General features: G+C 53.7%; 8 protein-coding genes across 8 annotated transcripts; 4 read left to right on the top strand and 4 right to left on the bottom strand.

The window, feature by feature from the left end:
• Positions 1–524: 524 nt before the first annotated feature.
• PUNSTDRAFT_134691 (uncharacterized protein) lies at positions 525–1,467 on the bottom strand (the record flags this gene model as incomplete). Its single annotated transcript, XM_007384189.1, has 4 exons — positions 525–934; positions 997–1,200; positions 1,255–1,325; positions 1,391–1,467. The coding sequence occupies 4 exons, from the start codon at positions 1,465–1,467 to the stop codon at positions 525–527; spliced, it is 762 nt and encodes a 253-aa protein (XP_007384251.1).
• Positions 1,468–2,846: 1,379 nt separating this feature from the next.
• PUNSTDRAFT_134690 (uncharacterized protein) lies at positions 2,847–3,561 on the top strand (the record flags this gene model as incomplete). Its single annotated transcript, XM_007384188.1, has 2 exons — positions 2,847–3,024; positions 3,074–3,561. The coding sequence occupies 2 exons, from the start codon at positions 2,847–2,849 to the stop codon at positions 3,559–3,561; spliced, it is 666 nt and encodes a 221-aa protein (XP_007384250.1).
• Positions 3,562–3,945: 384 nt separating this feature from the next.
• PUNSTDRAFT_143932 (uncharacterized protein) lies at positions 3,946–7,289 on the top strand (the record flags this gene model as incomplete). Its single annotated transcript, XM_007384187.1, has 18 exons — positions 3,946–3,964; positions 4,041–4,214; positions 4,282–4,305; positions 4,358–4,488; positions 4,534–4,884; positions 4,942–4,972; positions 5,023–5,130; positions 5,188–5,416; positions 5,478–5,607; positions 5,658–6,262; positions 6,311–6,400; positions 6,453–6,489; positions 6,541–6,605; positions 6,662–6,722; positions 6,775–6,847; positions 6,916–6,974; positions 7,027–7,041; positions 7,098–7,289. The coding sequence occupies 18 exons, from the start codon at positions 3,946–3,948 to the stop codon at positions 7,287–7,289; spliced, it is 2,394 nt and encodes a 797-aa protein (XP_007384249.1).
• Positions 7,290–7,997: 708 nt separating this feature from the next.
• PUNSTDRAFT_87654 (uncharacterized protein) lies at positions 7,998–9,774 on the bottom strand. Its single transcript, XM_007384186.1, has 6 exons — positions 9,735–9,774; positions 9,444–9,682; positions 9,358–9,380; positions 8,924–9,295; positions 8,722–8,869; positions 7,998–8,669 (listed from the first exon to the last, which is right to left on the bottom strand). The coding sequence occupies exons 2-6, from the start codon at positions 9,454–9,456 to the stop codon at positions 8,071–8,073; spliced, it is 1,155 nt and encodes a 384-aa protein (XP_007384248.1). The 5' UTR covers positions 9,457–9,682; positions 9,735–9,774; the 3' UTR covers positions 7,998–8,070.
• Positions 9,775–10,348: 574 nt separating this feature from the next.
• PUNSTDRAFT_120705 (general substrate transporter) lies at positions 10,349–13,873 on the bottom strand (the record flags this gene model as incomplete). Its single annotated transcript, XM_007384185.1, has 9 exons — positions 13,631–13,873; positions 13,407–13,573; positions 13,190–13,349; positions 12,979–13,130; positions 12,888–12,919; positions 12,751–12,832; positions 12,013–12,693; positions 11,649–11,949; positions 10,349–10,429 (listed from the first exon to the last, which is right to left on the bottom strand). Exons 2-9 carry the CDS (start codon positions 13,493–13,495, stop codon positions 10,349–10,351), a joined length of 1,578 nt encoding a protein of 525 aa, XP_007384247.1. The 5' UTR covers positions 13,496–13,573; positions 13,631–13,873.
• Positions 13,874–14,691: 818 nt separating this feature from the next.
• PUNSTDRAFT_143929 (uncharacterized protein) lies at positions 14,692–20,230 on the bottom strand (the record flags this gene model as incomplete). The annotated part of the gene is made up of 15 exons (XM_007384184.1): positions 14,692–15,898; positions 15,954–16,069; positions 16,177–17,538; positions 17,600–17,638; positions 17,691–17,846; positions 17,909–18,075; positions 18,139–18,395; positions 18,455–18,513; positions 18,568–18,600; positions 18,659–18,741; positions 18,793–18,886; positions 18,946–19,359; positions 19,413–19,509; positions 19,573–19,702; positions 20,052–20,230. 15 exons carry the CDS (start codon positions 20,228–20,230, stop codon positions 14,822–14,824), a joined length of 4,263 nt encoding a protein of 1,420 aa, XP_007384246.1. The 3' UTR covers positions 14,692–14,821.
• A 196-nt stretch (positions 20,231–20,426) lies between these two features.
• Positions 20,427–22,150, top strand: PUNSTDRAFT_120702 (uncharacterized protein). Its single transcript, XM_007384183.1, has 3 exons — positions 20,427–20,738; positions 20,800–21,479; positions 21,533–22,150. The coding sequence occupies exons 1-3, from the start codon at positions 20,456–20,458 to the stop codon at positions 22,001–22,003; spliced, it is 1,434 nt and encodes a 477-aa protein (XP_007384245.1). The 5' UTR covers positions 20,427–20,455; the 3' UTR covers positions 22,004–22,150.
• A 1,644-nt stretch (positions 22,151–23,794) lies between these two features.
• Positions 23,795–25,924, top strand: PUNSTDRAFT_68687 (cytochrome P450; the record flags this gene model as incomplete). Its single annotated transcript, XM_007384182.1, has 10 exons — positions 23,795–23,990; positions 24,043–24,151; positions 24,258–24,473; positions 24,533–24,681; positions 24,741–25,039; positions 25,098–25,281; positions 25,332–25,413; positions 25,464–25,574; positions 25,630–25,776; positions 25,843–25,924. The coding sequence occupies 10 exons, from the start codon at positions 23,795–23,797 to the stop codon at positions 25,922–25,924; spliced, it is 1,575 nt and encodes a 524-aa protein (XP_007384244.1).
• Between the last annotated feature and the right edge of the window lie 209 nt (positions 25,925–26,133).

The following is a 26,133-nucleotide window of genomic DNA, read 5'->3' as shown; positions in this document are numbered from 1 at the left end:
GGTGATATCCCGAAGTTTGCAGGGAGCACTAGTCGTCGAGGTTGCGGGTCAGGGTGAGCACCGTCTGGTTACGCAAGGTCGTGCAATCCGTTCTCATAAAACATGCGACATTATAACCAGGTACAAGTGGCGAGACTCGTCGGGGAAACGGGCAGTGTCGCGGCTTGACGCGGCGAGAGTGCCGGTATGACGTCGTTCCCACAATGGACATAGGCCGCCATGAGCGTCCCGCAAGCTTCGTTGCAGATATTCCACATTAATGTTTTGATTACATAGGGCGTCTATCTACATGCATATGTGAAATGCGAGAACGTGGCGATACTTCTTGTAAGATGATATATGGTCCGATGATAAATGCAAATTTTCGTCTCGTGGTGTGAAGCAGCCGTGAATGTCAGTATTATTGTCGTGATTTGCGAGCAAGTATAAACAAGCCAGGTTCCACGAAATCCAAAGACGCAGTTGGTGCAGACCGTGAAGCCCGTGCGCGTCCGAGGGTCAGACAGCATAGCGGTGGCCGGACGCTACGACGCCCAAAAAGCGAGCTGGTGCGAGTCGGAGCTATCATCCGTGGATTCGGCATCACCCATTTCACCGACATCGCCTTCATTGCCTTTGAAGTCCTCAGATGATAGCTCCTCTAACTCCAAGAATGGTGATAATGGCGATCGTTGAGGCGCGTGAATACCACTGAAGGCGATGTCGAGGGCGGGTGGCGACGGGCTATCGTCCGCTGTAGGGGGAGAGAGCTCTGGAATATCGGGCAACGGAATATGACGACGACGCCACCTAGGCGCTGTCGACCGAGATGGGGGAGGAATGGGATCCTCGGCCGATCGAAGGATCACGCAAACTTCACCACTGGCATCGCGAGTGATTTCGATAATGCATGCCGAGTTCATACGATTGCAGAGCCGCACGCGAGGTTTCCCGACTAGATATAGGTACAGGTCAACAATCGGAGTCTCTCAATTTAAAAGCAGATTAAAGGCAAACCTTGACTCGGAATAACCGGATTAGCGGCTAATGGGGCTGAGTCCCCATCGGGAGATAATGATTGCTCTCGTGGTGCTTCGCGCGTAGCACTGTTCAGTTGCTCGAATATGCGATCCCCACCCGTCGCAGGAGCGTTCTTCTCTGTAACGGAAGTTGCTGCAGCCGTCTGATGCAAGGGAAAATCTGGAGAATGGTTTCGCTGAGCTGCAGAAGGCATCATGAAGAGTCCTTCTGATCGACTGAATAACTGGAGCTCACATATCACATCCAAACTAGCCCGAATCACCGAGGGTTTATGACTTTTCGTGTTGCTTGGACGTTTTGAGAGGCTGAACCATGCGAAACGCGCTGATTAGCAACCAAGTGCGTTTTGCTGATCGACATGGAGCCTCACCTGTCGGGGTTCCGTCGCCGAAGGAACTTGGCAGCATCCTTAAATGGGCGCTCGAGCTTCGAGAGGAATGAGCTCATGTTTCGGATGTCCAACTCAGTTGTCGACATTTCACCCGAGCTCAGCCAGAGCTTGTATTGATTCGGCACTGAGGGCTGTCAGGACGTATAGCGCAGCCAGTGTCGGACGAGCGGAGAAGCGTAGGAACATCAGAGGTTGCGAGATACATCCATTAAGTATCGTCGAAGGCCGATCCAGTAACAACACCGACCGAAGCGGTCGTTCAGGGCGTCCAGAACAAAACTGAGGCCAGGTAGGCTGTAGCTATACGTACAATAACATCGCAAGCTCGAATCGACTGATCGGAGGACAACGACGTCTTTGTCTTCTCGACTCCCGTGCCATGGAGATCTTCAGAGTATGACATTGTGTGGAAAGACGCGTATGGTCGTCGATTCTCGTCGCCAGGTTACATCAGGGCTTGTGGCTGGCCGCGTCTGCACGGCGTGTCTTGTTTTCTGCCTCCTCACGGTCACCGCTACATACTACTCACATCTACTCATGAAGCTCTACAACATCGGCTGGATGAATCGAGTGAAATCTGCCTTCCGGTCCATGCCTGCGTCGCCCATCGTGTACCCCCCCCGTTCAACCAACCTTGTTTCGCGCTACCGTCGGACTACGTCTGTCAGCAATGGCTAACCACGGGGAGCGGGAAGGAGACAGAATCGATGAAGCGCTCCAGCATGGAAAGACGTTCTTGTCTGCTCTCGAGATGACGTATCATCTCAAATAGTACCTAAGTCCTCGTAGCCCGACCGATTCGGACCAAATGCTGTCCTGGAACTCAGGCACGACGAATGGGCCACCTACAAAGTTCTCATTGACCCACTTCGATGCGAAGGCGGCGTGATACACTAGCCTTCACAGTATGGGTGTAGATCAGGAAGGTCACACCGCCCCGGCGCTCCCGAAGCCAAGTAAGCAGCGTGCTATGTGATCAATAGTTTGATCGTTGTCCGTTTCGACGACCAGGGCGAGTGCTAACGGACGCGCAGGACAGGTCGAACGCTGCTATGCAGCCCCAAGGCCGAGTCCCGCTCGCGTCGCGACCATCATATGTCTGAACGCTTGCGTGCAGGAAGCGTTGCCGAGAACCCATAGCAAGCCGGCGCTATGTTCCTTTCGTTCACCGGTACTCAACTTGTTTGTTTTTTTATTAGGGATTTGACCGACGTCAATCTGATATGCTTGTGATACATCGACATCTTCAGCTGCATCAGACTCGCACGCAGTTCGTCTTCCTGATGTGAGCACGGTGATTGTTAGGCTATGTCTGTGCTCATCGCCGGTGCAATAGCTTCGATAGCGGCTTGAGCGAAATTTCTCATAAAGCCTCGATGACGGGACAGGATCAACCCCGACTTCGAAGCCATCGCTCTACCGCAACCGCTCTTAAATGTTCCTTAAACTCGTCGGCGCCTTGCTCTACTCCGCATCGTTAGCGTTCTCGGCAGAGAACGATACCGTCGCCCTGCCTCAAGACATTGTTCTCGTCGCTCCCAACTCCACGGTACCCCTCGGCGCAAAAGCTTGCGTAGGATGGGAAACCCCCTCGGATTTCAAGGGCTATGTTGGTATGGCTATCTTACTTCGCGTTATAGTCTCATGCTGACTCTGCCGCAGGTATAGGCACCGACTACCAGTTTTTCCTTGTAGGACCTAACAACGACGTCATCGCTCAAATAACGGACCTTGCCAACATGACCGGGTCCCTGCCACGAGTGCCCCATGAATGCGAGTCGCCGATCAACGTCGCGTCCACTTGCCCCATCGTTTCTGATCCCGGAACATATATTATATCTCTCAACATCACATACAACATGTCTTCGGACATCTCGCAAGTGAACAGCAGCTCCTGCGGGCCCGGACCCTTCTCCACACAAACTTTCAGATTCAACACGTCCTTCGAAGCTAGCGACACCAACGCTGGCCCGAACGTCACGATCTCCGGCGCAAAAACCACGGTGACGTTCCCTACGGCGCCAACCGGACTGGTGAAGACTAAACTCGATGGCTCAAGTGCCAGCAGTGCGAAGGGCGTCATGCAGCCAGCAGCATGCTTATTCACCGCTATCTGCGGGGTTTGGGGTGTCGCTGTGTTATTCTGGTAGCAGATACTTGTTGCATCTCCGAAGCCCATGACGTTCCCTCACCGTAGTGACCCTGATCTGCGCTGCATCTATAATATCTGTTTCATGGTGGGCGACTTGGGTAATAAGTGGGTAACTAGGATTCAATGGCAGTTGTAGTGTATCAAGATGCCGGCATTGTACGTTGCGAAGAACAACAGCACCGATGCTAACCAAAGATTTAGAAGAGCAACGTAAGTACTTACTGAGAAAGCTCGCGAGTACATTCGGTTACGACGAAGTATTGATCCGTGTTTTCCGGGCCCGAGCCCGAGCGCTCAACGCATGCATCTGTCGTGACAGCGCCTCTGCTACTTGCAACCACCTCTCGCGGTCCTGAATCGAATAAATCTTCATAGTCCGGTGATGGACAAAGTCCCGAATGGTGGGTGGCGATCGTGAGCCGGCATTTCTCCATACCAGCTAATAGATATACACCTGTGTTCTCCCATGGGTTTCAGCGAATAATCAGGAAAACGTCTCCGAGTCCCAGGTCAAGGGATTTGGACGAGGGATCGAGCCGCGGCCAGAAGTCCTAAACACTGTAGATCCACCTCTACAACACGTGCTTAGAGCCCTCCTTGTTGCTCTACAGCGGGCTCTTCCTGAGGAGAAAGCGGGGGTGGTTCAAGACGGTGAGTATGCCCATGATTGCAAGCCAATATAACCGCACGTTTACTCACGTTCCATGGCCTCGTCAAGGCATAACTTGGGAGCATGTTTCCCGTAAGAACGCATCTTGCTGTCTCGAAGACGGGATTCATGGACAGAATTGCAGCGCTTACAGACGAAAAGCCAGTGACGCCTAAGGTGGAGTCCTATCGCCAGTTTGAAAAGTACGTGTCCTCGCTCGTGACTCTTCTTGCTGCTATATGTCATGACAGGAGGTTATTGCGACTTGATACTGAGGTCAGTCAGTGCTGCCATACTATAGGAGGTTGCTCATAAACGTAGCTCAAAGACTTCGCTGGAGAGGTCCGACAGCTCAGTAGTTCGGCTCGTATCCTCTCCGCCATTTCGAACGTACGGTCACGTCTTCGCCAGATAGAATACATCCTCCACGAGAACGCGGCTAACCTTCTTCCCGGTGATGTCGACCATCGTACCCCGGATGGGCCTTCCTGGATGCAACGATCGCCTTCAATCAATCCTGAGCTTCACATCTTGACAGTTGAAGACGCAGGAACAGTGTTTGATCAGCTGAAGGCCAGCGTTGAAGAACTCTACGATGCTCTGGAGGAATTCCCGGAGTTCGTAGATGATCACGTTGACATGTCGATCCTCGGGTTTGTCGGGGATTTGAAGGTACGCAAATCTGCGCTTGTCCACCTCCGAAATACATACCTCTTACTATGTTTTCAGCGCTGGACTGCTTACATGGACGTATACAAGGGTGCTGCTATTGCGTGTCGGGTGCGCTATATGTGCTAACTCTCTGCCCAGGGAGAATGAATGAACTGGCAGTTTCACACTACCTCCACGATCTATCCGGAGAGGTAGGGCAACATTGTGACGCTGTTGCAAGCACAATCTCTGAGCTCGTCCGGGTTGGTGAGTACAATAAACATGTTACTCATATGGCTAAACCTGATTCGGACAGTTGCTTAGGTGTACCTGAAGTGCGCTTGGAGCAAGCGCGTGCCATGCAGGAGCCCCAGGTGCTTCTCGCAGTGGCCACCCTGTTCTCTGGCGTCAGCGCGACCACAATACAAATCACTGTCGACGAGTCGAGCACTTTCGGGAATGTCGTGAATGGTCTTTGGCTATATTCCCTCATTTTTAGTGTCGCATCAGTGGTCAATACCTTACTGGGGATGCTGTGGAACAAAACAATATAGTACGTACGCACCCTCCTCAAATACGTGTTATGTCACGATCGAACCCTTGGTTTGCTTTAGTCGTTCTCCGGAACATCGCCTGGCATGGTGGGTGATGTTCTGGATGAAGAGGATGCCTTTGATTCTTCTTATGCTATCCGTCATCACATTCTTCGTCGGATTAATTATGTTTCCCTACCTGTCGCATGAGGTATACAACCACAGTTGAATGAAGAACTTATGCTCATATTTTCATTTCAGAACTTGGTCGTGAGCTTGGTCGGCACCGCATTAGCTGGCGCTAGTTCATTGGGACTTTTTGCTATTCTGGGACTAATAGGCCTCGAGAGATGGACATTCTACCAGTTCGACGGGACCAAGTGGCCGGCAGACCTATTCAGAGAAACACAACAGAGCGTCAAAGCTTCTATGCCCTATGTCACTGCTCGCGAAAACTTGATGGTATTGAAACAGCGCTCCACTCGCAGGATGTCTTATTTTGGTCACTGGCTTCGCACATTGCCCCAGAAGGCCAGGATTTTGGTATTTCGGTCCCGACGTGACAGTCATTGGGACGTTAGCATTTCTCCCCCGGCTCTTCCTATGACAGCTTCAGATACTCATGATCGTTCGGATGCCGGTGGCTCACAATCCCAGCTACCGATCGAACAGGCGATGCATTCAAACTCAAATCTTCGGGAAGAAACGACACCACCATCCGACAGCAATCGGCAAGATCACCGCCGGTTGGAGGGCGCCGTCCGCATGGTAATGTCTATGCAACGATCAATGGATCCGTTGAATCCTCGTGAAAGCAATTGGTATAGCGTCCCCGGCGCTGCTCTACCTCCATTCACTGGTGCAGGGTTTGCTCGGCGAATCAGACTAGCAGCACTGACTGACCAACTGCGAAGCTGGAATGTTGACCAAGATGACAAAATGCATCTCTCTCTGGTGAAGGATATGCAGTTTTCTCCCGACGGCAACACTTTAGCAACAGCCAGGTATGTGTCAGATGGGTCAAGTTCGTCTTTTCCATTGACATTCCCCACGTAGTTGGGATGGGACAGCAGCTATCTTCACCCAGAAAAATGTGTGCAACCTTTGTGCATCCATACACCTTACTCACGTTCGGACTACGTAGGGCTCATACACCAGACATCGCACTCTTGCACATCACGAGGATGTCCGCCTTAGCCAGGTCGTATGGTAAGCTTTCGGTATGAGGCACATACGGTGTGATATAATAGGCCCTAACCCCTTAGGTCTCCTGACGGCAATCATCTGCTTACGCGGTTAGATCAGATTATCAAATTATGGACAAAGGTAGGCATTGTGATCTGACAGATCCTTTGTCTGGCTGACATGATGTTCCTAGGACGGTCTTTGTGTAAAAACCCTACGGCGCTCGTGTTACGTGAGGGCACTCGCGTGGTTGGCTGACGGGCAAGGTGATTGTCCACAAAGCTACAGCATGCTGTACGAGCCCCTCAACACTTTTACCCGATGCACCTTGTAGCATTCCTCCTCGTGGAAGAGAATGCATCATCATCATCAGACACGGATGTAGTGAAGATAGTAAGAAAGTGCATTCATTCGTTTGGCCAGATTTCTGAATATTTTTTAACAGAGTGTGTCAGGGAAGGTACGGCATTATTTGGGTTTTTGCACTCTGTGCCGCGCATGATGTACTCCTGTTAGCTCCTTGAGGCTATATGGTGGCCCTCGTTGGAAGTTCATGACATTGCAATCACTCCGGATGGTGACCGGGTCATTGCTATTGCGACCTACAGGGGCCGTTGGGATGGGATGGCTTCCAAGAAGTCTCGGTTGGAAAGGCGCCTATTCGGTCAGGAATACGTCCCAATCTCGTTTCCATGCCGCTCGGTCTGATCGCATAAATTTACAGTTTATAATCTAGTTTGTAAGGTCTACGAAAGGTATGAATATTCATGGTAATATGAAGTGCAGGCTTAGTGAGATGACTTCACATAGCCATGTACCTACGCTTCATGGCATGGGCAAAATCGTGTTGAGCAAGAGCGGTACGCACGCTCTGACTGGTTACAATGATTCGGTAAGTCTGCTAATATGCAATCGGCTACTTCTGTTCACATGCCTTGCAGTCGCCCCCTCAGTTGTGGTCCATAGATTATATCAATCAACAAAGCAGGCATGACGCAGGCACCAGCATGAGCACTAGCATTTCAATGAGACGTGCCTACTTTCCATCCACTCCAACGGGATTCCAAAGTCAAGTGAATTTTGGAGGTCGTGATGATCAGCTAGTACTCTGTATGACGAAAGGTGATTGGTCCCGTTACCGTGGATTCATGCCACTGAACAATGATATTGCTTTATGAAGCCGGCATCATACATGTATGGGATCGAGACACGGGTACTCTACTCCACCGACATAAAGCCATCCCCGGCCTCACCGCCATCGCCTGGAATCGTGCTGTCACTTCGCCCTATGTTTTTGCGGCAGGGCAAAGGGATGGTACCGTCAGTTGGTGGTCGCAGAATTTATTGCCAACAACTCCCCTAGCAAGTGCAGATGACGATCCGCACCGCAAGCGCTTCCTACAGTATATGCTATAACGACTTTCTATCCACATGAATATTAATCTACGTAATGCGAGACGGCTTCGTCCCATGAAAATGAATGAGGCGCCTAAGAAAGTGATGCCCATACTCCATAACCTACAATCGTGCCAACACAAATGCAACCCGCGACAACGAGGCTTAGCTCCCTCCATATCTCTTTCCACATCCTCATGATTTCCTGGCCATCCCGCACCCATCTATCGCTCTTCATGTCCACAGTGCACCACTTGTCTTTGCCCACGACAAAGTTCGTCCGCCGCCCACCGAGTCCCCAAATCACTACGCGAGGCAATGCCCGGCGAATCACCTCGCGTCTCTTCCACTCCCACCGCTTCCGGGGATAGAACTGCCCGAACAGGACCGGTACGCGCATGGTTACGAAACTCAGCTGCACCTGCATCCACGAGTAAAATGTCGTTGAAGGTATACCGAGGTCGGATGCGAACTCATCGCCGAGAAGTGATCTAGATATGGCAAGGTTGTATCGCAATGACGAGCGGAACGGAGGTCGTCCTGACACCGCACGCAGAACGGGAATCGTTGGTAGGCGTGCCAACTGTTCTGGAGTTTTTCTAAACGCGAAGAGATGCAGTACGCTCGACAGGAGGAACGCTTCAGCCCGCGCCCATGAACTGAAATGGCGGTCGAGAATTAAATTTCGAATACCTGATGGCGATTCGGTCAGCTCAGTGTGATGGGTAGGTCGAGTATGCCGCACCAAGGTAATAGCCAAGGTATCGCCAGAGGAACAGATATGCCTCCTTCTCCCGCGCGGACAAATGGAACCCCATGCGCTCCAGCGACCAGATCGGCGCGACACTGAATGCCCCGAGAGTTGCCGCCATATCCTCCTGATTGAGTGGCACCTTCAATCATGTCAACCATCGTTGCGATGTGAGGTTGAACGAAGAGGAGCCTACCCCATCTACTGTCACGCTGTAAGCCGTGTCATTATCGCCTTTAGTTGCGTAGACCTTGGCTCTTCCAAGCACTTGGGCTCTCATCTGGGCATGCAGGAGTCGTACCTGAACGGTTGCCTCCCATCCACGACCTCCTGGATCACCTGGGCCTGTAGGAGGCAAAATAGCCTCTAGCCCATCCATGCAATCCAGGACCCACTGTGCCGTCTCTAACAATCTCTCATACGTTGCCTTGTCGGAACGTTCTCGGCTTTCGGCAGAAGATGACAGGGGACATCCTGTAGATTCGCTCATGCGCGGTATGAGATAGGATGTTAACTCCAGTACACGCGTTATACGCGGAGAAGAAAAACCGCCTGCTAGGGAATAGTGCTGGGTTGTTTGGTTAGGATAACTTAGATAACGGACGTTCGCAATTCAGGTGCTGTACGTACCAGCAAGGCAAGACTGGTTGGGCCTGCATATTTCACGTAAACCTGCTGTCCTTCTACTAGGAACGCTCGGATGTTCTCCTGCTCGCCTGAGGATTCCATATTGGATTTTAGTATGCCGTCGTCGCCCTGGCAGTGGACATGAGGTAAAGCAGTCGCTTCAGACCAAAAGGCTTGGATATCCGGGTCCCGTTGTTCTATGGGTACGGCCTGTATGTAAGTCTTGATCCGATTGAAAGGAGAATCTAAGCCGCCTGAATTGGCTGACGAAAGTTTCGAAAGAGTAGCTAGTGCTTTGTCGGCATTCGTGTCCGAGAGTTGTCTCCAGCTATCATCGGCGTCAATGACGGAAACGATCGAGCAATGAGATGACCACGCACGGTTCAAGCTCGCTATTCTTGAGGTGGTTGGGGCCCCACACAAACGTGCGGCCCTTTGAATGCACAAGGTCCCCCTCTTGCAAAGTTTCTGTTTGCCATCCCTCATCGACTACAATCGGTGTCCTTCCGATGGCCTCGAGAAGGCCGAAAGTCATGCTGGAGGTAACGTTGCGCAAAGAGACATGAGATCCAACATAAAACAGCTGCCGATGACGGCCCGGCGATCAGAACCCCGGATCCAACATGTCGGAGGTCATAGCGGGTCAGAAAGGGTCAGATTCATAGCGAGGGAAAGCTGAGCGCCTGTTTCGTCTTCGATCTATGCTTTGAATGCAGCAAGCCGGTTGAGGTCCATCACGAAGGGGAAGACGGCGTTACTGAACGAACAGTTGACACTACATAGTGCGTTTCCAGTAAGTTACATCCGCTACATAGAGGTTGTACAGCTGATTCGGTTGCTCGCCCAGGGTCAACATCTCGGTCAAATGTTTTTCCATTGAATGCACTCTTAGCGAAACGACCTCTTGCCAGCATTCATAAGCTCGGCCTGCATAAGAGAATGGCCTTGGTGTTGATCTTCGTCTGCAAAACATGTCGCTCCCCGGTAGGTCGAGCTAACCGATGCTTACATAGAGAGATTGCGGCCTTCCATGCGTCTCTGCATGGAACGAGCTCGCTCCGCATGTTCCCGATCTCTGGATAGGCGGGCACAGCTTGGAAAGACCAGGGGATCTGAACTGAGGGCCCTCGTTCACCAAATCTTCTGGTTCTCTTCGGATGGTACGGGCCCTTTCCATCATCAACCTCGATCAAGACCACTGGCCATGAAGATTAAGAGCGCGATGGCAATAACGTCAGTCGCTCACTATCGTTCCTGCCCACGGCGCACGGGTTTGGAACAACTTCAGACGACGCCCGCATGTACGCCGCATCCCCTCGGTGAACACGAGGCTGCTAGATATCGAGGTTCGTGATCGTCATGGATCCAGACTGTCGCCATTTCCGACGACTATAGCTCTGGCTGCCAATCCGACATGGGTTTGGCAATTGAAGTTACCTTGCGTTGCGCAATCTTCGGCGCTTGAGCGCGTCGAAATCGTCCTAACCGATAACGGTTGACTCATGGAATGTGACCAGTTTCTATCTGATCCCAAAGTCAGATATGAGGGGTTCCTGCAGGGGACCAGGATAGTTATTCTCCACCGCCATACCTCTGGGTTGGATTGGGTGAAGGCGCTACACGAGGACTGGAAGCGGGACCAGTGTATTGGGCATGCAGGGCCGTGAGGTTATCCGAGCCTGCAGCCTGGCAGGTACTGCATACATCATCCCCGCGAACGGGGTATTTCTGCTCATGCTTCTCATGCAGGCAAAATTAAATCAGACTTCATGAAGAACCGGTCCGCGTCACGGCGGGCTCAGGTATGTGGCGGGAACGTCATCGCGCTATACTTACGTATCTGGATATGATTTCCATCGGATTCCCTCGCTGGCGTCCGTCTCCAACGGGCAGAGGTACACGTGCACGATCCGCGATAGCATGAGAGGGGCGGCACTCCCGTCAGAACGTCGCCGTCAAACGAGAGCTCTCACACATACAAACAACGCCGCCGCGAATTCAGTTCAAGCCGATTGCGTTATGCAATACTGCTCCCGATGCGATTGCTACTAATAGTACACAATAACAAAACATGCCGTCGTAAATGCTCCGTAGAATAGATCGTGTGGAATGATGCGTGTATACATGCTCCGATTGTCAGTCGAGCAGGCCGCGGATCCATGTCCAATAATATATAGCCTTGCGAATGGAGAAATTATGGTGAAGTTACGCAAGCGGCCTTAGACCTTGTGCGTGACCTCGCTGGTCGGGGTGTACGAGCCCTTTTCGCGGTGGTCCTCCATGACTTCGTCGGCGGCGTGGCCAACAATGTGCGCGGCCGCTTGATCGCCGTCGAATAGCGCGGCGGTCTCCTCGAGCGTGCGGTTCTTCGTCTCGACGATGAAGAAGTAGCAGAAGAAGAACTCGAAGACGATCCAGACGACGTAAACGATGTAATACTTCCACGCGAGGTGCTTGAGGGCGATCGGGTTGACGTATTGGTTGAAGATGAGGGCGAGGGAGATGACGAAGTTGAACACGTTGAAGCCCTTGGCACGGATAGGGAAGGGCAAAATCTCCACGGTATATGATACGATGAGAGGCGTGAACGCGAGACTGCACAGGGAAAGACAATCGTGAGACCCTGACCGACGTGACATCAGAAGGAAGTCGACTTACTCGTAGAACGCGTAGAAGATGAAGATGAAGGCGATGACGGCGTGCGCCGCGGACTCCGTGCCATGAATTGCGAATTGGGCAGAGCACACCGTTTGGAACAGGAATCCGATGAACATGCCGGCAGTGGAGATCAAGAAAAGCGCGCGACGACCGGCACGATCGCACATGAATGACGCAAATACGGCCCAGCACAGATTCCAAATTTGAAGGATACCGTTGATGAGCAGCTGGATCGTCTTGCTGGTGATACCGATGGTGTCGAAGACCTTGGTGAGGTAGTAGGAGACAAGGCCGTTTCCGGACCACTGAGAGAAGAACGCGATGGCGATGATGATCCGCATGCGTTTGCGATTGCCTGGCGAGGTGAAGAGAGACTTGTAGCCAACGTTGGCCGCCACGGTGCGGTCGAACTCGATGGCAGCCTTGATCTCCTCAAGCTCGTAGCGAACGAGACCGTCGGTCTCGTCGCCGTCGGCGTGGTAGTAGGCAAGGACCTTGAGGGCCTCATCCTCGCGACCCTTGCTGACAAGCCAACGAGGCGATTCGGGTGCGAAAAGGATGAGGATGACCTGGAAGACGGATGGGAGGCCCTGGAGGGCGGAGGGGATGCGCCATGACCAGCTGGAGTTGATCTTGAATGTGCCGTACGTGGTCCACGCCGCGACGATGGCGCCGGAGTACCTGTGAAAATGTCGGTTAAATCTGAATGGTAGCCCCACATGGTCTCCATGGACCTACCATAGGGAGTTGTAAAGGGAGGTCAGCTGCGCGCGGTATGGCGGGTAGGCGAGCTCGGTAACCAACATAGGGGCGGAATTGGCTGTCACGCAGTACGTTAGCACGTGGACATCAGTTTGAGAAGATCAGGCGCCGACCTGCGAAGGTGAGACCGAAGCCAATGAGGAACCTAGAATGAAATGTCCGTGAGATCGGCCCGTCCGTTTCGGAATGTGGGTTTGAACCCACCTGGCACCAATGAACATGCCAATAGATTGCGCGGCGGTCTGGATAGCAGTCGCGGCGCACATTATGGCAGCACCGAGGAAAATGGTGCGGCGGCGACCAATGCCATCGGAAACGAAGGGCGCGAACGGGTACGCCGCTAGGGATCCGATGTTCTATATTCAGAGACGATTCCAATGAGCTGCGGTCCATTGGCATCATGGGTATGACAAACCTGGATGGCGTTGAAAACCCCGAGGGTGCCGCCCTCTGGGTTGTTGAAGTAGCTTGTCCACTGGTCAAGCGTCTGGAGACCGTTCATCATACTTCCATCGTAGCCGTTTGTCGAGGAGGTGATGAGCATGAGCACGATCCATGCGTTGAGGATGATTAGTCTGAGGAAGTAAAAATGAGCGCGCCGCACAAGGCTCGAGCACCCATCGCAAACATACCGCCTGTTGTTGAACCACCTTCTCTCGGGATGGAGCAGATGCGCAAAGTGCGCGTTACCCTGAGGGGCAGCAACTGCACCTCCAGCCATGGTTACAGAGACTGAGCGAGGATATCGTGGGGGTCCAAGAAGAGAAGCGGACTGGCGGGTGCCGTAGCCCGACGCGATCTTTTATAGGAATCAATAAGAATATGGGCTCAGGCCAACTGGGCCGGGTCGACGGACAGGAGGGCGGTCTCGGGAACAGCTGATCGGTTTAGGTACCTTTCCCGCGAAGAATCTCCGAAGGGTGTCAGATTCCCCACCCCCGCACCCCACAGCGCATCTACAGATCACCCGCTAGTGCTGTCGGAGGCCGGCCGCCGCACCGTGCGGCGTCAAGCGCGTCGTCGTCGACGAGCGATGCAAGAGGAACGGCAGCACAACGAGCGACGGTGTGGGCGGCACGACCGTCGTAAATGCAAGCGGCGAGGGATCTCCATCTAAAGCGTCCGTGAGCACGTTCCAGAATGAAGCGGGCGAGCAAGATTCAATCAGACCAATCTAGCTTCTTCCAGCCCAGCGAACTCGGAGCCGTCCGCAGGCGGACAGGTCCGGGCGACGAAAAATAAAAACATGTTCCGGCTACCCGAGAGTATTCACGGGTCTGCATGACGCTCGTTGACAGATAGCCCAGTGTCGAGCACAAGCTCCGCCGTCTTGTGACCTCCATCACCACGTCGGGAGTCGGGAGGTCCGGCCACTGGCGAGACATACCTACCGCTCGGGTCTTGGCGCTGCATTCCATGGCGCCCGACCGGTTCCATAACAGTGCCAGAGCCCGTGGACGCATCTGGCAATATCATCGTTATCGTGCATGTGGTTAGCTCGTTCAGGCCCGCCAAGCAACGTGAAGTTTGAGCCCATAGTGAATGGATCCTGGGACAATCCCGAGATTACCCCGCACTCCGACGTGGCCCTGAACGATATGGTGGCGATGTCGATTTCCAATTTGCAAATGATCCACCCCCTCTTGCTCCCAGTCGCATGCTTGCTCTACTGCCTGCGGTGAGTTGACGAGTCGAGTGACGCAGTCAAGTATGTAGGTAAACGCATTATGACCATCGTTTATCAGGATGACGCATAACAAGGGGACAAACAACTAGCCGACGCAGAGCGGTCCTCATCTCGCTCGATCAAACAGACAGCACTCGCTTTGCTTGTTTTTCAACGTTAGCTTCGCCCTTCGGACGTTCCTGAGCATGATCGGGCACTTCGCCATCAATTAACCAAGTTTCCACGACAAACAAGAATGTGACGAAGCCTTCTGTCAATACTGGGCGATGTTATTCCGAGGACAAACATCCAGGAACCAGCCCCGCACGCAATATGCTATACTCCGAGATCATGCTGACCAGATCGAAGCAGGAAGGCAGGTCAGAACTTCTTCAGCAAATCGGCCGCAGAAGTAGCTGGGATATTGCTGGCAGTGGCGGTAGCAGCGCGTCCTGCTGGACCTGTCTCGGTGCTAGTGGTATCTGTTGGCGCGTCCGCGACTGCCGGCTTGAGAGCCGCTACCGGCAACCTCTTCTTGCGCCCGAAACCCCAGCTGTTTGCTAGGTTGGCAAAGGTGATGGTTCCCCGCGCGTTGGAAATCGATGGCGATCCCGTAAGCGGCGACGGTCTCGGTATATGGTATGAAGTCGTCCGCCGTCGATCATGTTGCATCAACTGGTTAGACATGCCCTCAAAAATGGATTCGTCCGGTGAGGGCGAAGATTGGATATCATTAGCCGCCGGCATTGTCTGGCTAGGAGAGATCGGATGTTCTGCAATGGCCAGCGCTGTCGTAGGTGACGCCTTGGCGGCAGACCCGGACACCGTGGCACCACCGAATGGGGGTATTCGCACTGAGAATCGTGATGACGTCGAATTGCGTGATGCGCGCGAGCCTGGTCGCAGAGGCGAGGGTAGATGCGGCGTGCTCGTAGATCCGGAGACAGCGGCGGGAGGTGTATTCCGGGTAACAATAGGTGAGGGTGGTGGTGGAGGGGAGGTCGCAGGAGAAGGCGACCGTGTCAATGGCCGCGCCGACGGTTCAGGTTCCGGCGCCGGGGATGGACTCGCCCCGGGGGACGAAGGTCGTGTTCCAGCGGACGGGGGCGTGGCTGGGATGGGCTCGAGTCCATTTTCAGCCGGTGCCTGAGCAAGAAGTCGAGACAGTGCTGACGGTCCCGCTGTAGGGGATGAGCTGGCTCGTTGTCGTACAGGGAATAGGTGGGACGCAGGTGCCCGGGTAACGCCGAAGGATTCCTCGACTTCGGCCTCCGGCGGGCCTGGGGGAGGCGAGATAACGTCCGCGGGAGGACTCGCGGGCGGCTCTCTGTCCGTCGTGGATACTTGTCGAGACGACACCTTCCGTTTGCCGGATGGGGTAGGCTGCGTCCAGTCCTCCACTTCGAGCATGTAGTACTTCACGCCATCCCCTAGTCCATACGGGTTACTGTCGGGATCCTGGAGCAGTAACTTGTCAACACCGCAAAAAGTTGCACAAGATCCGCACACTCACGTTACCGTCGACTATTCGCTCCGTTATCGATGTGATTCTGGCGACAATCCATTCTCGTGTCTTCAACTGCTCCGCGAGATGCCCGTTCGCCTGAAGGAAATAATGCGGAAACGAAACTGGAAAAGGGAAAACCTCGGATCAGCACAAGCGCCACACTTCGACGATAGCGAGAGATCGCGTCTTGAAGCGATCAAAGCGCAAGGGATCGCAACACCGAACGCACCGTTGAATGCGGCCCAAGGTTTGGACACTGAGTTACGAGTCGGGAGGAAGAGCGCGAGGTCGCCCTTGGCGAAATTTCGGAACGAAATTTTGCCCTTAGCGCGCTCGCGGTATTCCTTGCATTGCTTCTGCCACTTCCTGATGGTGGAGCCGGTCTTGGCGATGGCCTCGAGGAAAAGGTCCTGGTCAAAGCTACGAAGAACTTCCAGCGCAGCAGCAGGGTCGCTCGGGTCGATGGGCTCGGGCTCGTCTTGCTGCATGATGAGGTTTCGCCTGAACCCGGCCGAAAGGGGTGACACCGAAGGACCAGGACTGGAGTGGAAAACCGAGTCGGTGAGGTTGGAGGAGGCCTTGCTGGCGGCACTCGGGTGGGCCGTCATAGCCTGCGCGGCGTTCATGGCTTTGACCTGGGCATTTCGGAATGCAATGGCAACGGCGAGGATCTCAGCGACCAGTCTGTTGCTCTGCTCCTCCCTATGCTCGATCTCAGAGTGCGAGTACTCGCCACTCCTAAGCTCCTCCCGCAAAATCCGTTCTACGTGCCTTGATTCGCGAAGTTCGAGTTCAACGCGCTGTAGCTCCTCGCGCAAACCCGTCGCGTCCGCCTTCTGGATTTCAATCTCGGTTTTCATGTCTTTGAGCTCGCGTGTCTTGTCCTCAAGAGTCGCCTTCAACTCCGAGAAGTGGTGTTGCAGCACGGCACGGTCCGAGTCGGCCTCGACCATGTGGTCGCGCATAATTCGGTCGTGCTCGCTCGCCTGCGCGCGCAAGAGACGGTCCTTCTCTCTCCGCGCGTCGTCGAGCGCGCGGTGAACCTGGTCGCTGTCCGCCCGCGCGGCTTTGATCTGCGACTCCAGGTCCTCTCCACGTGCGCGAGCCTCCTCCAAGTTACGCAGCGTCGTGGCTTGGTCAACCACGAGTCTCGCGATGCGGTCTGAGTTCCGCGTCTCGAGGGCTTTGACGGCCTCCGCCTCCGCGCGGACCTGGTCTAGCTCTTGCCGGAGAACCTCAGCCGCCTTCGTCTGTTCCGTAGCCTCCGCAAGGGCTTCGGCATGCGAGCGGCGCATGGAGTCCACCTCCGCCAGCAGTTCGGCGTGTCGGCTTTCGAGGACCTTTCGCGCCTTCGTATCTCCCTCAATCTGAGCGCGAGCTAGATGCAGATCTCGTTCGAGGCGGTCTGATCGCTCGCGTTCGGTGTTCACGGAAGTATTAAGCTCTTCCGCGTTGGCACGCAGTTGGGTGATCTCAGCCTGTAGTCTAGCACGCTCTTGCGAAGAGCTCGCTTCGAGTGCTGCCTTGGCTTGCTGTGCTTCACGTAGCTGGTCAGCGAGTTCTTGGTACGCTTGTTCATCCGCTCCGTTGACTACACGGCGCGAGCGCGAAGTGAGTGCGAATGAGGTGGGCGAGGGTAAGGGCATACACACTGCGTCGCCGTGAAGACATCAACCGGGAAGAGGAGAGTACTAGACCAAGTTCGTCAGCGTGAAAGTCCGAGGCGTTAGGAGGATCACCAACGTGAGCGTTCCGCGAGGCGGTCAAACGATGCCTCCAGTCCATCCATTTTCGCAATCAGCTTCTCAAGTCCGAACTTCGCCTCCTTCACCGTCTCAACAGCCACTGGATCGAGCGTATGTGCGAACCCCTCAAGTTCGTTCATGAACCGCATTAACTCTGAAACGGCGGCAAGGCGCAACATTCAGCTATGCTTTTGTATTGCCGTGGACGAAACCTACCATCCACATCCTTCCTTTCCAATGTGTATCCGGATGAGTCATCGAGATTGCCCCGACTCGTGGAGAAATCGATGGTAGGTACAGGTTCGTCCATACCCCGCGGGTCGAATGGCAGCTGGCCATGTATGTCACTCCTATATACCTGCCGTCTCTTCTTCTCGCTCGCCCTGTCCACGTCGTTCATCAATTTGAATCTATTTTGCAACAACGCGGCGTGAAGTGATACGCACGAGAGCTTCGCCATCACCTCGAGCACGTTCTGTGCCCTACCATAGAAAAACCTGGCGAACTCTTTTCGTCGCACGATCTCTACCACGGTCGCGCCGTACACGTATAACATGTTATGAAGGCGCGATATGTGCGAAAACGAGTTCTTGGCGCGGTAAGAGGCTTGCAACGAGGATAGAAGAGGTGGTAGTTGGACGAGGTCGGCATTGAGCGCGGAGATGCGACGGAGGGCGGAGATACATTGCTGGGTGTAGGAGTTCTGCCAGCGTATGAGTATACCAGAGACGAAGATGTATTACTTGGAGGTAAAGGCAGTACCTTTGCACTGGTGACGAAGATTACTTCTGATCGCAAGGCGGAGTCAAGTTGACGGAGCTCTATTGTCCGACATGAGTACCGTTGCACCATGTACAGATACAGTATGCACACACCTCGTAGGAGGCCCTCAGTATCAGCGGCCGGACCTGTAAAGCGCATGCGGTAAGAGGCAGTCCATTGATACGACAGGAGGCAGAAGCTAACTTTCTAGGCTCGCAGCTGCGTCGCTAATTTGATCGTAGAGCTCCTGTGCCCGTCTCAAGGAAGCTTCGGCATCGTCCAGGTGACTGTGCCTCCGTTAGTCGGTGCGTGGCACGTCTCAAGAAGCGCCGACTGACCTGGCATTTGAGACAATGTCCCTAACTTCGTCGGTGCCTTCGGACAGCTGGGCCATAGCCTGCTGCGCTTGCCTGAACTTCGCTTGCAAGTCTCCTGTGAACAAGGTCATGTCAATTCAGGCTCAGTCCAAGGGAGAAGGTAAAGAGCCTCACCATTGGTCTTCCGACACGTCTCCGCGACCTGCCTCATCTTCGCGTCGCTCACATAATCGCCCAAGGTCCGCATCTTCGCAATTTCACCGTGCTCGATCGCTCTCCTAACGTTCGCGCTTAGGAACTCGGGGTGCACCTGTACCCGCGCAACGAGGCCCAGGTCTCCGTCCACCCCTTGCAAGAGCTTCTGTTGCTGGGAGAGTAGGGGCATGAGCGTTGCGGAGAGGGCGTCGAAGGTGTCGGAGGTATTGAGGACGTGCAGATCGAGGGCGCGCGAGGAAAGTAAGAGCGACTGGTGTTGCACGTGTAAGGAGTTGACCAGCGCTTGGAGGGCGGCGAGGTGGGTATGCGCCGTGCGGAGGTAGGTGGTGGAGAGAGCAGAGGGGCGATATGGGGGCGTGGTGGAGAGTTCCTCTATCGAACCGCGAGCGCTTAGTGGGTGTAGACTGCAATAGCAATGATAGTACCTTCAATTGGAGGTTGCAAAGGCGGCTCAACGCGGAGGTCATGTAGGACGTCGTCCAATTCATATTCAATGTAGAACTTGTTGAAAACGAAGATGGTCTGTTAAATAAGATGTCAATCGGTCAATTTTACCTTCTAGAACATCTAGCAAACACTACGTACCTGGTCCTGTGCTCCTGCGAGCTCTGCTAAATTATCCGTCCTCAGGCGCGTGCCATCGGAGAGATATACTAGCACGGCATCCTCGTGCACGCCGATTTCATCCTGGATGAATTGCTCGAGGTTGCCCACTCTGCCCGGACAGACGAACTCGTGAGCCTAAGGATGCTCTTGATCATGTAAAGAGCAGCAGGAGAGAGGTACCTTTCGATGTCTCGCAGACCAGCCTTAGTCTGAGGAGGGGAGTGTATCAAGCATGAGAAGAGTTCCATTGATATAGCTGTATGAACACGAACTTCATATACATCCCCGGTTTCAGCGCGACATATGCGAAGCATGGCCTCAGCCCGAACGTCGCGGTCCAGGGGCTGCTAGCCTGTGGCGTATGAATTCCGTTGCAGACGATTAAGCTGCTCGTGCTTGAGAAACGCGCGGCGTTTTAGGTGGAAGCAGATGGGTCTCTAGAGGAGATGCACACAAACGATTGCCTTGCGCCTTGAGGCGGATGGGCGCCAGTAGTGGGACGGTGAGCGCTGTTTACGTCGTAGTCGCCGGTCGGACTCCGGAAGGCCAAGCACCAACACAGCCATTCTCCTCCTCGACCATCAACGTGAACGTCCTCCTTGAATTTACGCTCCAGTTTCTGTGTCTCCAAGAGCATGCTGGTGTCTTGTCTGCGAACGCATGACTGCTGCCCAGCTATCAGCAACCACACGATGAACCACCTACGTGTCCCTACGTGTTCCGGTGTGAACGACGTACTGCGACGCGCAGCATAAGCTCGCCCGTAGCGATCCGAACGCTGCAGCATATTCGCCTCAAAAGCGGAGAACCATGACTGTGCCCTTCCACCTCTCTCGTCAAGGATATCTCTCCCCATACCATCATGATTCTTCTGGATGAAGACTCCAAGACTCCCTCCTCATCCTCGAGTTCGTCCGCCGCTGGGCCATCGGGATCGTCCCGTGCCAACCACATCAGTACTGCTCCGGCAGTTGGCCCACCACCTTCGTTTGAGGAATCTGTTCGGAGAGCGTCTGAACACCTGTTGATCGATTTGGACGACGACCTCGTCGCCAACGCTCCTGCATCCGCCCCGTACCATGCCGAGTACACGGTGAACAAGGATGGAAAGATCGTGTCCACGGATCAACATCTTAATCAGGATGGTACGTTTCTGCCCTACGTGCGCCCAATCTTTGCTCTGATCACCTTACGACAATCATGTAGCCGAAGCCTTGCGCCGATTCATAGTGCAACACGGCTCAACGCCGCCGACCTTCGTGTTCCGTTGCAAGGGAACGCATACCGAGACCTACATCGAATCGGACGGCCCGAACTGGAAGCATAGCACGTCAAGCTCACGCGAGATCGTGGAACAGCCCGAACCGAGCGTTTCTACCCACGTGCATCTTCACTTTGGGAGCGTTCAGGAGGACAGCGGGGGCCGGCGTCCTCGTCGACCTCGTTCAAGGGTAGACGACGACTCATCCTCCGACTCTGCTACTGGCGAAGACGCGAATGTAACCGCAGCTTCGCGGCGCCAACGTGGCAAGGATCGCAAGACTGAGAGCGAACCCAACGTTCAAACCAAGCATGTTACAGACTTCAACTTCCTCATCTCCATCTCGCCGCATATCCTCGAGCGGCTCTCGCACCGCGTCCTGCCCGGATCTGTTGCCACTTATCGCGGTAACCTGACCCGCGAAACCCAGCTCGTTGATGAGAACGGGCGAGTCAGTAGAGGGAGCGTGTCGTCACATGGGAGTGAACCGGAAAATGAGCACGGCGTACGGTGGGAAGCGGAGGGGTCGAAAACGGGAGAGGAGGTTTGGGCAAGGAGGCTTAGAGAGGCGTGTGAGGAGTACTGCAATAGCAGCAAAGGTGTCAAGGAATTCGTATATAAGAAGGTACACTATTTCCCTCTTCCCGCTTGCACGGCGCTGATGTACGATGTCGATAGATTCTGAGAGGGTGGAACATCCCTGGACTCACGACCGCCGTGCACGCCTCTATCCTAGCCACCGGCTACACTGGCGACGTCTCCGTTACCTTCGTCCCTCTCCCTGAAGCGTCCAATATGGTCGTCGTCAGGCAGGACAGTATCAGTTCGCGGTGGTTGGGCGGCGCTTATTGGTGGTCTGTCGGGATGTTGGCGTGGATTGGATGGCCAGGCGCGAAGGAGTGGGCGGGGCGCTGGGACGTAGCGAGGGGCGTATGGTCGCTCAGGCGAACTACGACTGTGGAAGGAGGCAGTGGAGAAGAGGGCGCGAAGGAGGGGGAATGGTTCAGGAGTTGGGAACCAACCATTCGGACATGCGTGCTTGGGAGAATGAAGAGCGAAGTACCGATGACCATGCCGTTGGAGGGGATGGCGATGAGGGCTGGGATGGACCTAGGAGGATATGTAGTGCTTCAACCCCTGGGTTTGTAGGACATGGAGACGACCAATGAACTATCAGGATTACATGAGTCCCAATTGTTTGCCTTCACTAGTGCTAGCTTTCGTTGCGTGTCTGATGTAACTGACATGAAGTGTTTGTACTGTTGTACTCTACATGGTATGTAAAGTAGTACCACGATGCTGCGTCGGCTTCGCCTTCTCTCTGGCTGCGATCTTTCTACTTCAACATACCCAATATGACTTCGGCGCAGCTCTCGCTCGTAGTCCAGCTTTTTCCGACATGCTTGACCAACATGACGCTGGGAAGGATACAGTCCACGAACCTTGCCGGGAGCTGACGAACCACTTCGGCCTCGCAGCATATGATCGCGCAGCACATAGATATCGTTATGGATAGTCGCGCTCTTCAGCTTGTTTCCGAGATGATCCGCTTGGACGAAGTCTCCGAGGTATCCAAGACATCCTCGAGCTCGCGGGTTGGCTCATCCTGCGAGTCGAACTTGAATCATGCCTCCGAATCCGGCGATTACGGCCCTCCTCCTTCTTTCGAGGAAAGCATCCGCACACCAGTTGACATCTTCGCCGACGCCGCCACCGCCGCCACCGCCAATGTGTCTCCTCCATTCACTCCCTACCACGTAGAGTGCATCGTCGGCAGAGACGGAAGAGTTGTTTCAAGGGACCAGCACCTAAACGAAGCTGGTGAGTTTCCGCAAGATTTGTTCCTTTGGTAATGACGTCTGAACTAACTGTTGTGATCCTGCAGCCGAGGCCTTGCATCAGGAAAAATCGGACTATCGAAAGAGTCGCTTATTGGGTACCGAAACCCTCTAAAGCTACTAAATAAGCACGTTTTAGTACCTTTTAGGAGGCTTTTAGCAAATCCGGTTTTTCCTGATGTGTACCGGTTGACGATCGAGCATGCCACTACACCCCCGACAATCGTCCATACAATGCACTGGCACGCACCTCGAAAAACGTGACCGGCGGTCACGTCGCGAACAGAAAGCCAAACGTTCTGACCGTGAGGTATGGTATGGTATGGAATACGATGCCCATGTCCACATCCACTTCGACGGACGTGGCGGTCATCGGCATTGCTGCGACAAAGAGCGGGGCATCAGGTTCGAACGAGGTCGGCGTAGGGACCCGAAACGGGATGCGGACTCCAAGGAGAGAAAATTCAAGCGCAAATACAAAGAAGCCAAACGAGTGACCGACTTCAGTTTCGCTATTTCCTTGACGCATCAGATCCTGCCGCAGCCCTCTCACCCCTCCGTGCGTGCGTATCGTGGAGGCCTGTTCCATCGATGCAAGACACATAGGCGCAGGTGCATGGATCGATGCAGGAGATGATGTGTGAGCCAGCCAATTACGAAACGCCTGTGAAGAGTACTGTTCTAGTCCGTCCATTGCAGTGCGTCAACTGGGGTTTGGCGTGTTTCTGGTTCCCTCGCCCATCAAACAAGAAACCGTGAATGCGGAGGCCAACTGATTAGGTACCTTCTGGATGCACAGGTGCTCTTCCTTGTGTACCTTTCTGTCCTAAAAGAGGCAGGGAAGCAGCGGCGAGACATGCCATGGGCCCAAGCTCGAGTTATTTACGACAAACCTTTACCCGCGCCCCGCCTTTACATAGGTTCATTGGACGGACGTCAGCCAATTTGATAATAGGAATCGATGTTGCTCCCATGTAACGTGCTCATCAGCTCCATATTCGTGGGCGGAAATCTACTTATCTCCGAGCTATATAGTGACCTCGATAGATGTGGATCGTACGGAGCTGTACCGATAACCTGTTCTGGTCTTGGATCGTTGACAATGGAAAACGGCGTGAAGGCAATCGCTACAGCTTCCGTGCTCTTAATTTTTTCCGCGCTGCTCTTCCGTCTCGTCAGAAAACATTCGCTTCCTCTACCACCGGGGCCGACAGGTCTACCTCTTGTCAACAATCTCTTTGATGTCCCCAAAGAGCTCCCTTGGGTCAAATACCGCGAATGGGGTCAAGAATACGGTTGTTTCGATTTCCCAGCTTGTCACTCACTCGCTCATCATTTGCGAATCGTTAGGTTCCGACCTCATCTACTTGAGGGCACTCAACACCAATTTCATTGTAGTTAATACTGCACGCGCTGCTTCGGAGTTGTTCGTGAAGAAGTCTGCAATTTACTCGGACCGGTTCGTACTCAGGATTTTATTCGGCGCTCGTGATGAATCATAAATCCGTAGGCCGGTGTTGATGATGATCGGAGAGCTGTATGTTGATATCTACGCGGTGTCGAAGACCATTGATTCACATGATGTGTAGTGCAGGCTGGGCCAATTGGAACGTAGCATTGATGCCTTGCAATCCACGATGGAAGGCGTGCAGAGCCCAAATTCACCACACTCTCGGCGCGGAGAAGACCAAACAATGGCGCCGAAAACAGGAGCAAGCTTCCCACGCCCTTGTGCAGTCACTACTCGACGATCCGGGTGACTTCTGGGACAGAAGCCGCACGTACGTGACCTGTGTCTTTCTGTGCCACTATTCATCTCATTGTATGATGCTCTTTCGAGCGCGATTGGAGCGAATATTCTCGATGTGACATACAGCATTCGTGTAGAATCGAAGGGCGACAGGTGGATTGAACTTGCGGAGCTGATCAATAGATATGCGAACGAGTCCCTCAATACGGGCCAGTATCTAGTGGATGCGCTTCCCCTGCGTAGGTTTGCCCATTGGTTACAATATCTCTGCTGATGACATCCAATTACTTGCCACTAGTCCGTTTTGTTCCGTCATGGTTCCCCGGAGCAGGTTTTAAGCGTAAGGCGCATCATTGGTACGAGGATGGCCAGAGGCTACTCCACGAGCCGGTTGAATATGTGAAGATGCAAGTGCGCATCGTGACACGTGGACCATTGAACTTGCTTGATGCCGAGAAACAGGGCACTGCAGACGAATGCATAACACAGCAGTTATATTCAGATATGGACGATGCGCAAGAGAGACAGGACCGAGAAGAGACAGAAATGACGCTGAAATGTAGCACCGCTGTCTTGTACGGGGCAGGGGCTGACACGGTGAAGATTTCTGGTGAACGCATCCTTCGTCACAGATTGTACTCATTGCGATATTCAGAGCTTGTCAACACTGTGTTCATTCTACCTTGCCATGACGCTGTTTCCCGCAATTCAAGAAAGGGCGTACGAGGATATTTGCGCCGTAGTGAAGGAGGATCGGCTTCCTGACTTCTCCGATGAAATACCCTACCTGCGTGCGATCGTCAAAGAATGCTTGCGTTGGAACCCTGCTGTCCCGTTAGGTACGTAGTCGTACCCAGGTACAGAATCAAGTCTTGACGCATCCTCACAGGCGTCCCTCATCGCGTCGTCGAGGACGACGTTGCCTTCGGTTATCGCATCCCCAAAGGGTCTATTGTTAGTGCGAACAACTGGTGAGATTCCGGGACATCAACCGTGTTACGGATATTTAAGGGATCGACAGGGCTATATTGCACGACGAGACGATATATCCGGACCCGTTCTCATTCAACCCAGACCGTTTCATGGGACCATCTCCCAACCCAGATCCTGATGCGGCATTCGGCTGGGGCAGGTGCTCTGATCTACCATGTGTGTGGGCGTCTTGATGTATTAATCAGGCGTTTTAGACGGATGTGTCCTGGAAGATTCTTCGCTTTAGACTCGCTCTACATTTTCATGGCAGTTGCATTGGCTTGTTTTAAAATTGAGAAGTCTGTCGACAAGGATGGAAATAATCATGAGCCCTCGGACGAGTACACAACCGGTTTCCTGAGGTATGCATTCTTTTCTCTGCCAATGACGATGTATAGGGATACTGATTTCGGACGTGTACCATATAGCTATCCCAAACCTTTCGGATGTAGGATTGAACCGCGCTCACCGCAGGTAGCATCTATGATCCGCTCGTTGCCTAGTGCGTAAGGAGGACAAGGTTGTAAGTGCTTGATGTTGGTCGGAACCCACCCAGACAGCGGCATGTTCAGTTGGTTTGACAGCGAGATGCGGCCCTCCACATTGTATGGTAGTGTGTCAGGCATGAGCGTCGCTTGTGCTACACACATATTTGTACTACAGGAGATAGTTGATATTCGCTCCGTTACTCGAAGCGCCCCTAGACAAGGCGGAGTAAG

Source organism: Punctularia strigosozonata (genome assembly GCF_000264995.1).
Source record: "Punctularia strigosozonata HHB-11173 SS5 unplaced genomic scaffold PUNSTscaffold_7, whole genome shotgun sequence".
NCBI lineage: Eukaryota > Fungi > Basidiomycota > Agaricomycetes > Corticiales > Punctulariaceae > Punctularia > Punctularia strigosozonata.
This window is presented reverse-complemented; position numbering and strand designations above follow the sequence as displayed.

Bases quoted from the DNA above. Each gene is read 5' to 3' on its own strand.
- PUNSTDRAFT_87654 (XM_007384186.1), bottom strand. The intron at 9,296-9,357 runs GTACGTACAGCA...CAAACAACCCAG, and splicing joins CAACCAGTCTTGCCTTGCTG to CACTATTCCCTAGCAGGCGG. The intron at 8,870-8,923 runs GTAGGCTCCTCT...ACATGATTGAAG, and splicing joins ACAGCGTGACAGTAGATGGG to GTGCCACTCAATCAGGAGGA.
- PUNSTDRAFT_120702 (XM_007384183.1), top strand. From the start codon at position 20,456: ATGATTCTTCTGGATGAAGACTCCAAGACTCCCTCCTCATCCTCGAGT. The intron at 20,739-20,799 runs GTACGTTTCTGC...ACAATCATGTAG, and splicing joins TCAACATCTTAATCAGGATG to CCGAAGCCTTGCGCCGATTC. The intron at 21,480-21,532 runs GTACACTATTTC...CGATGTCGATAG, and splicing joins AGGAATTCGTATATAAGAAG to ATTCTGAGAGGGTGGAACAT.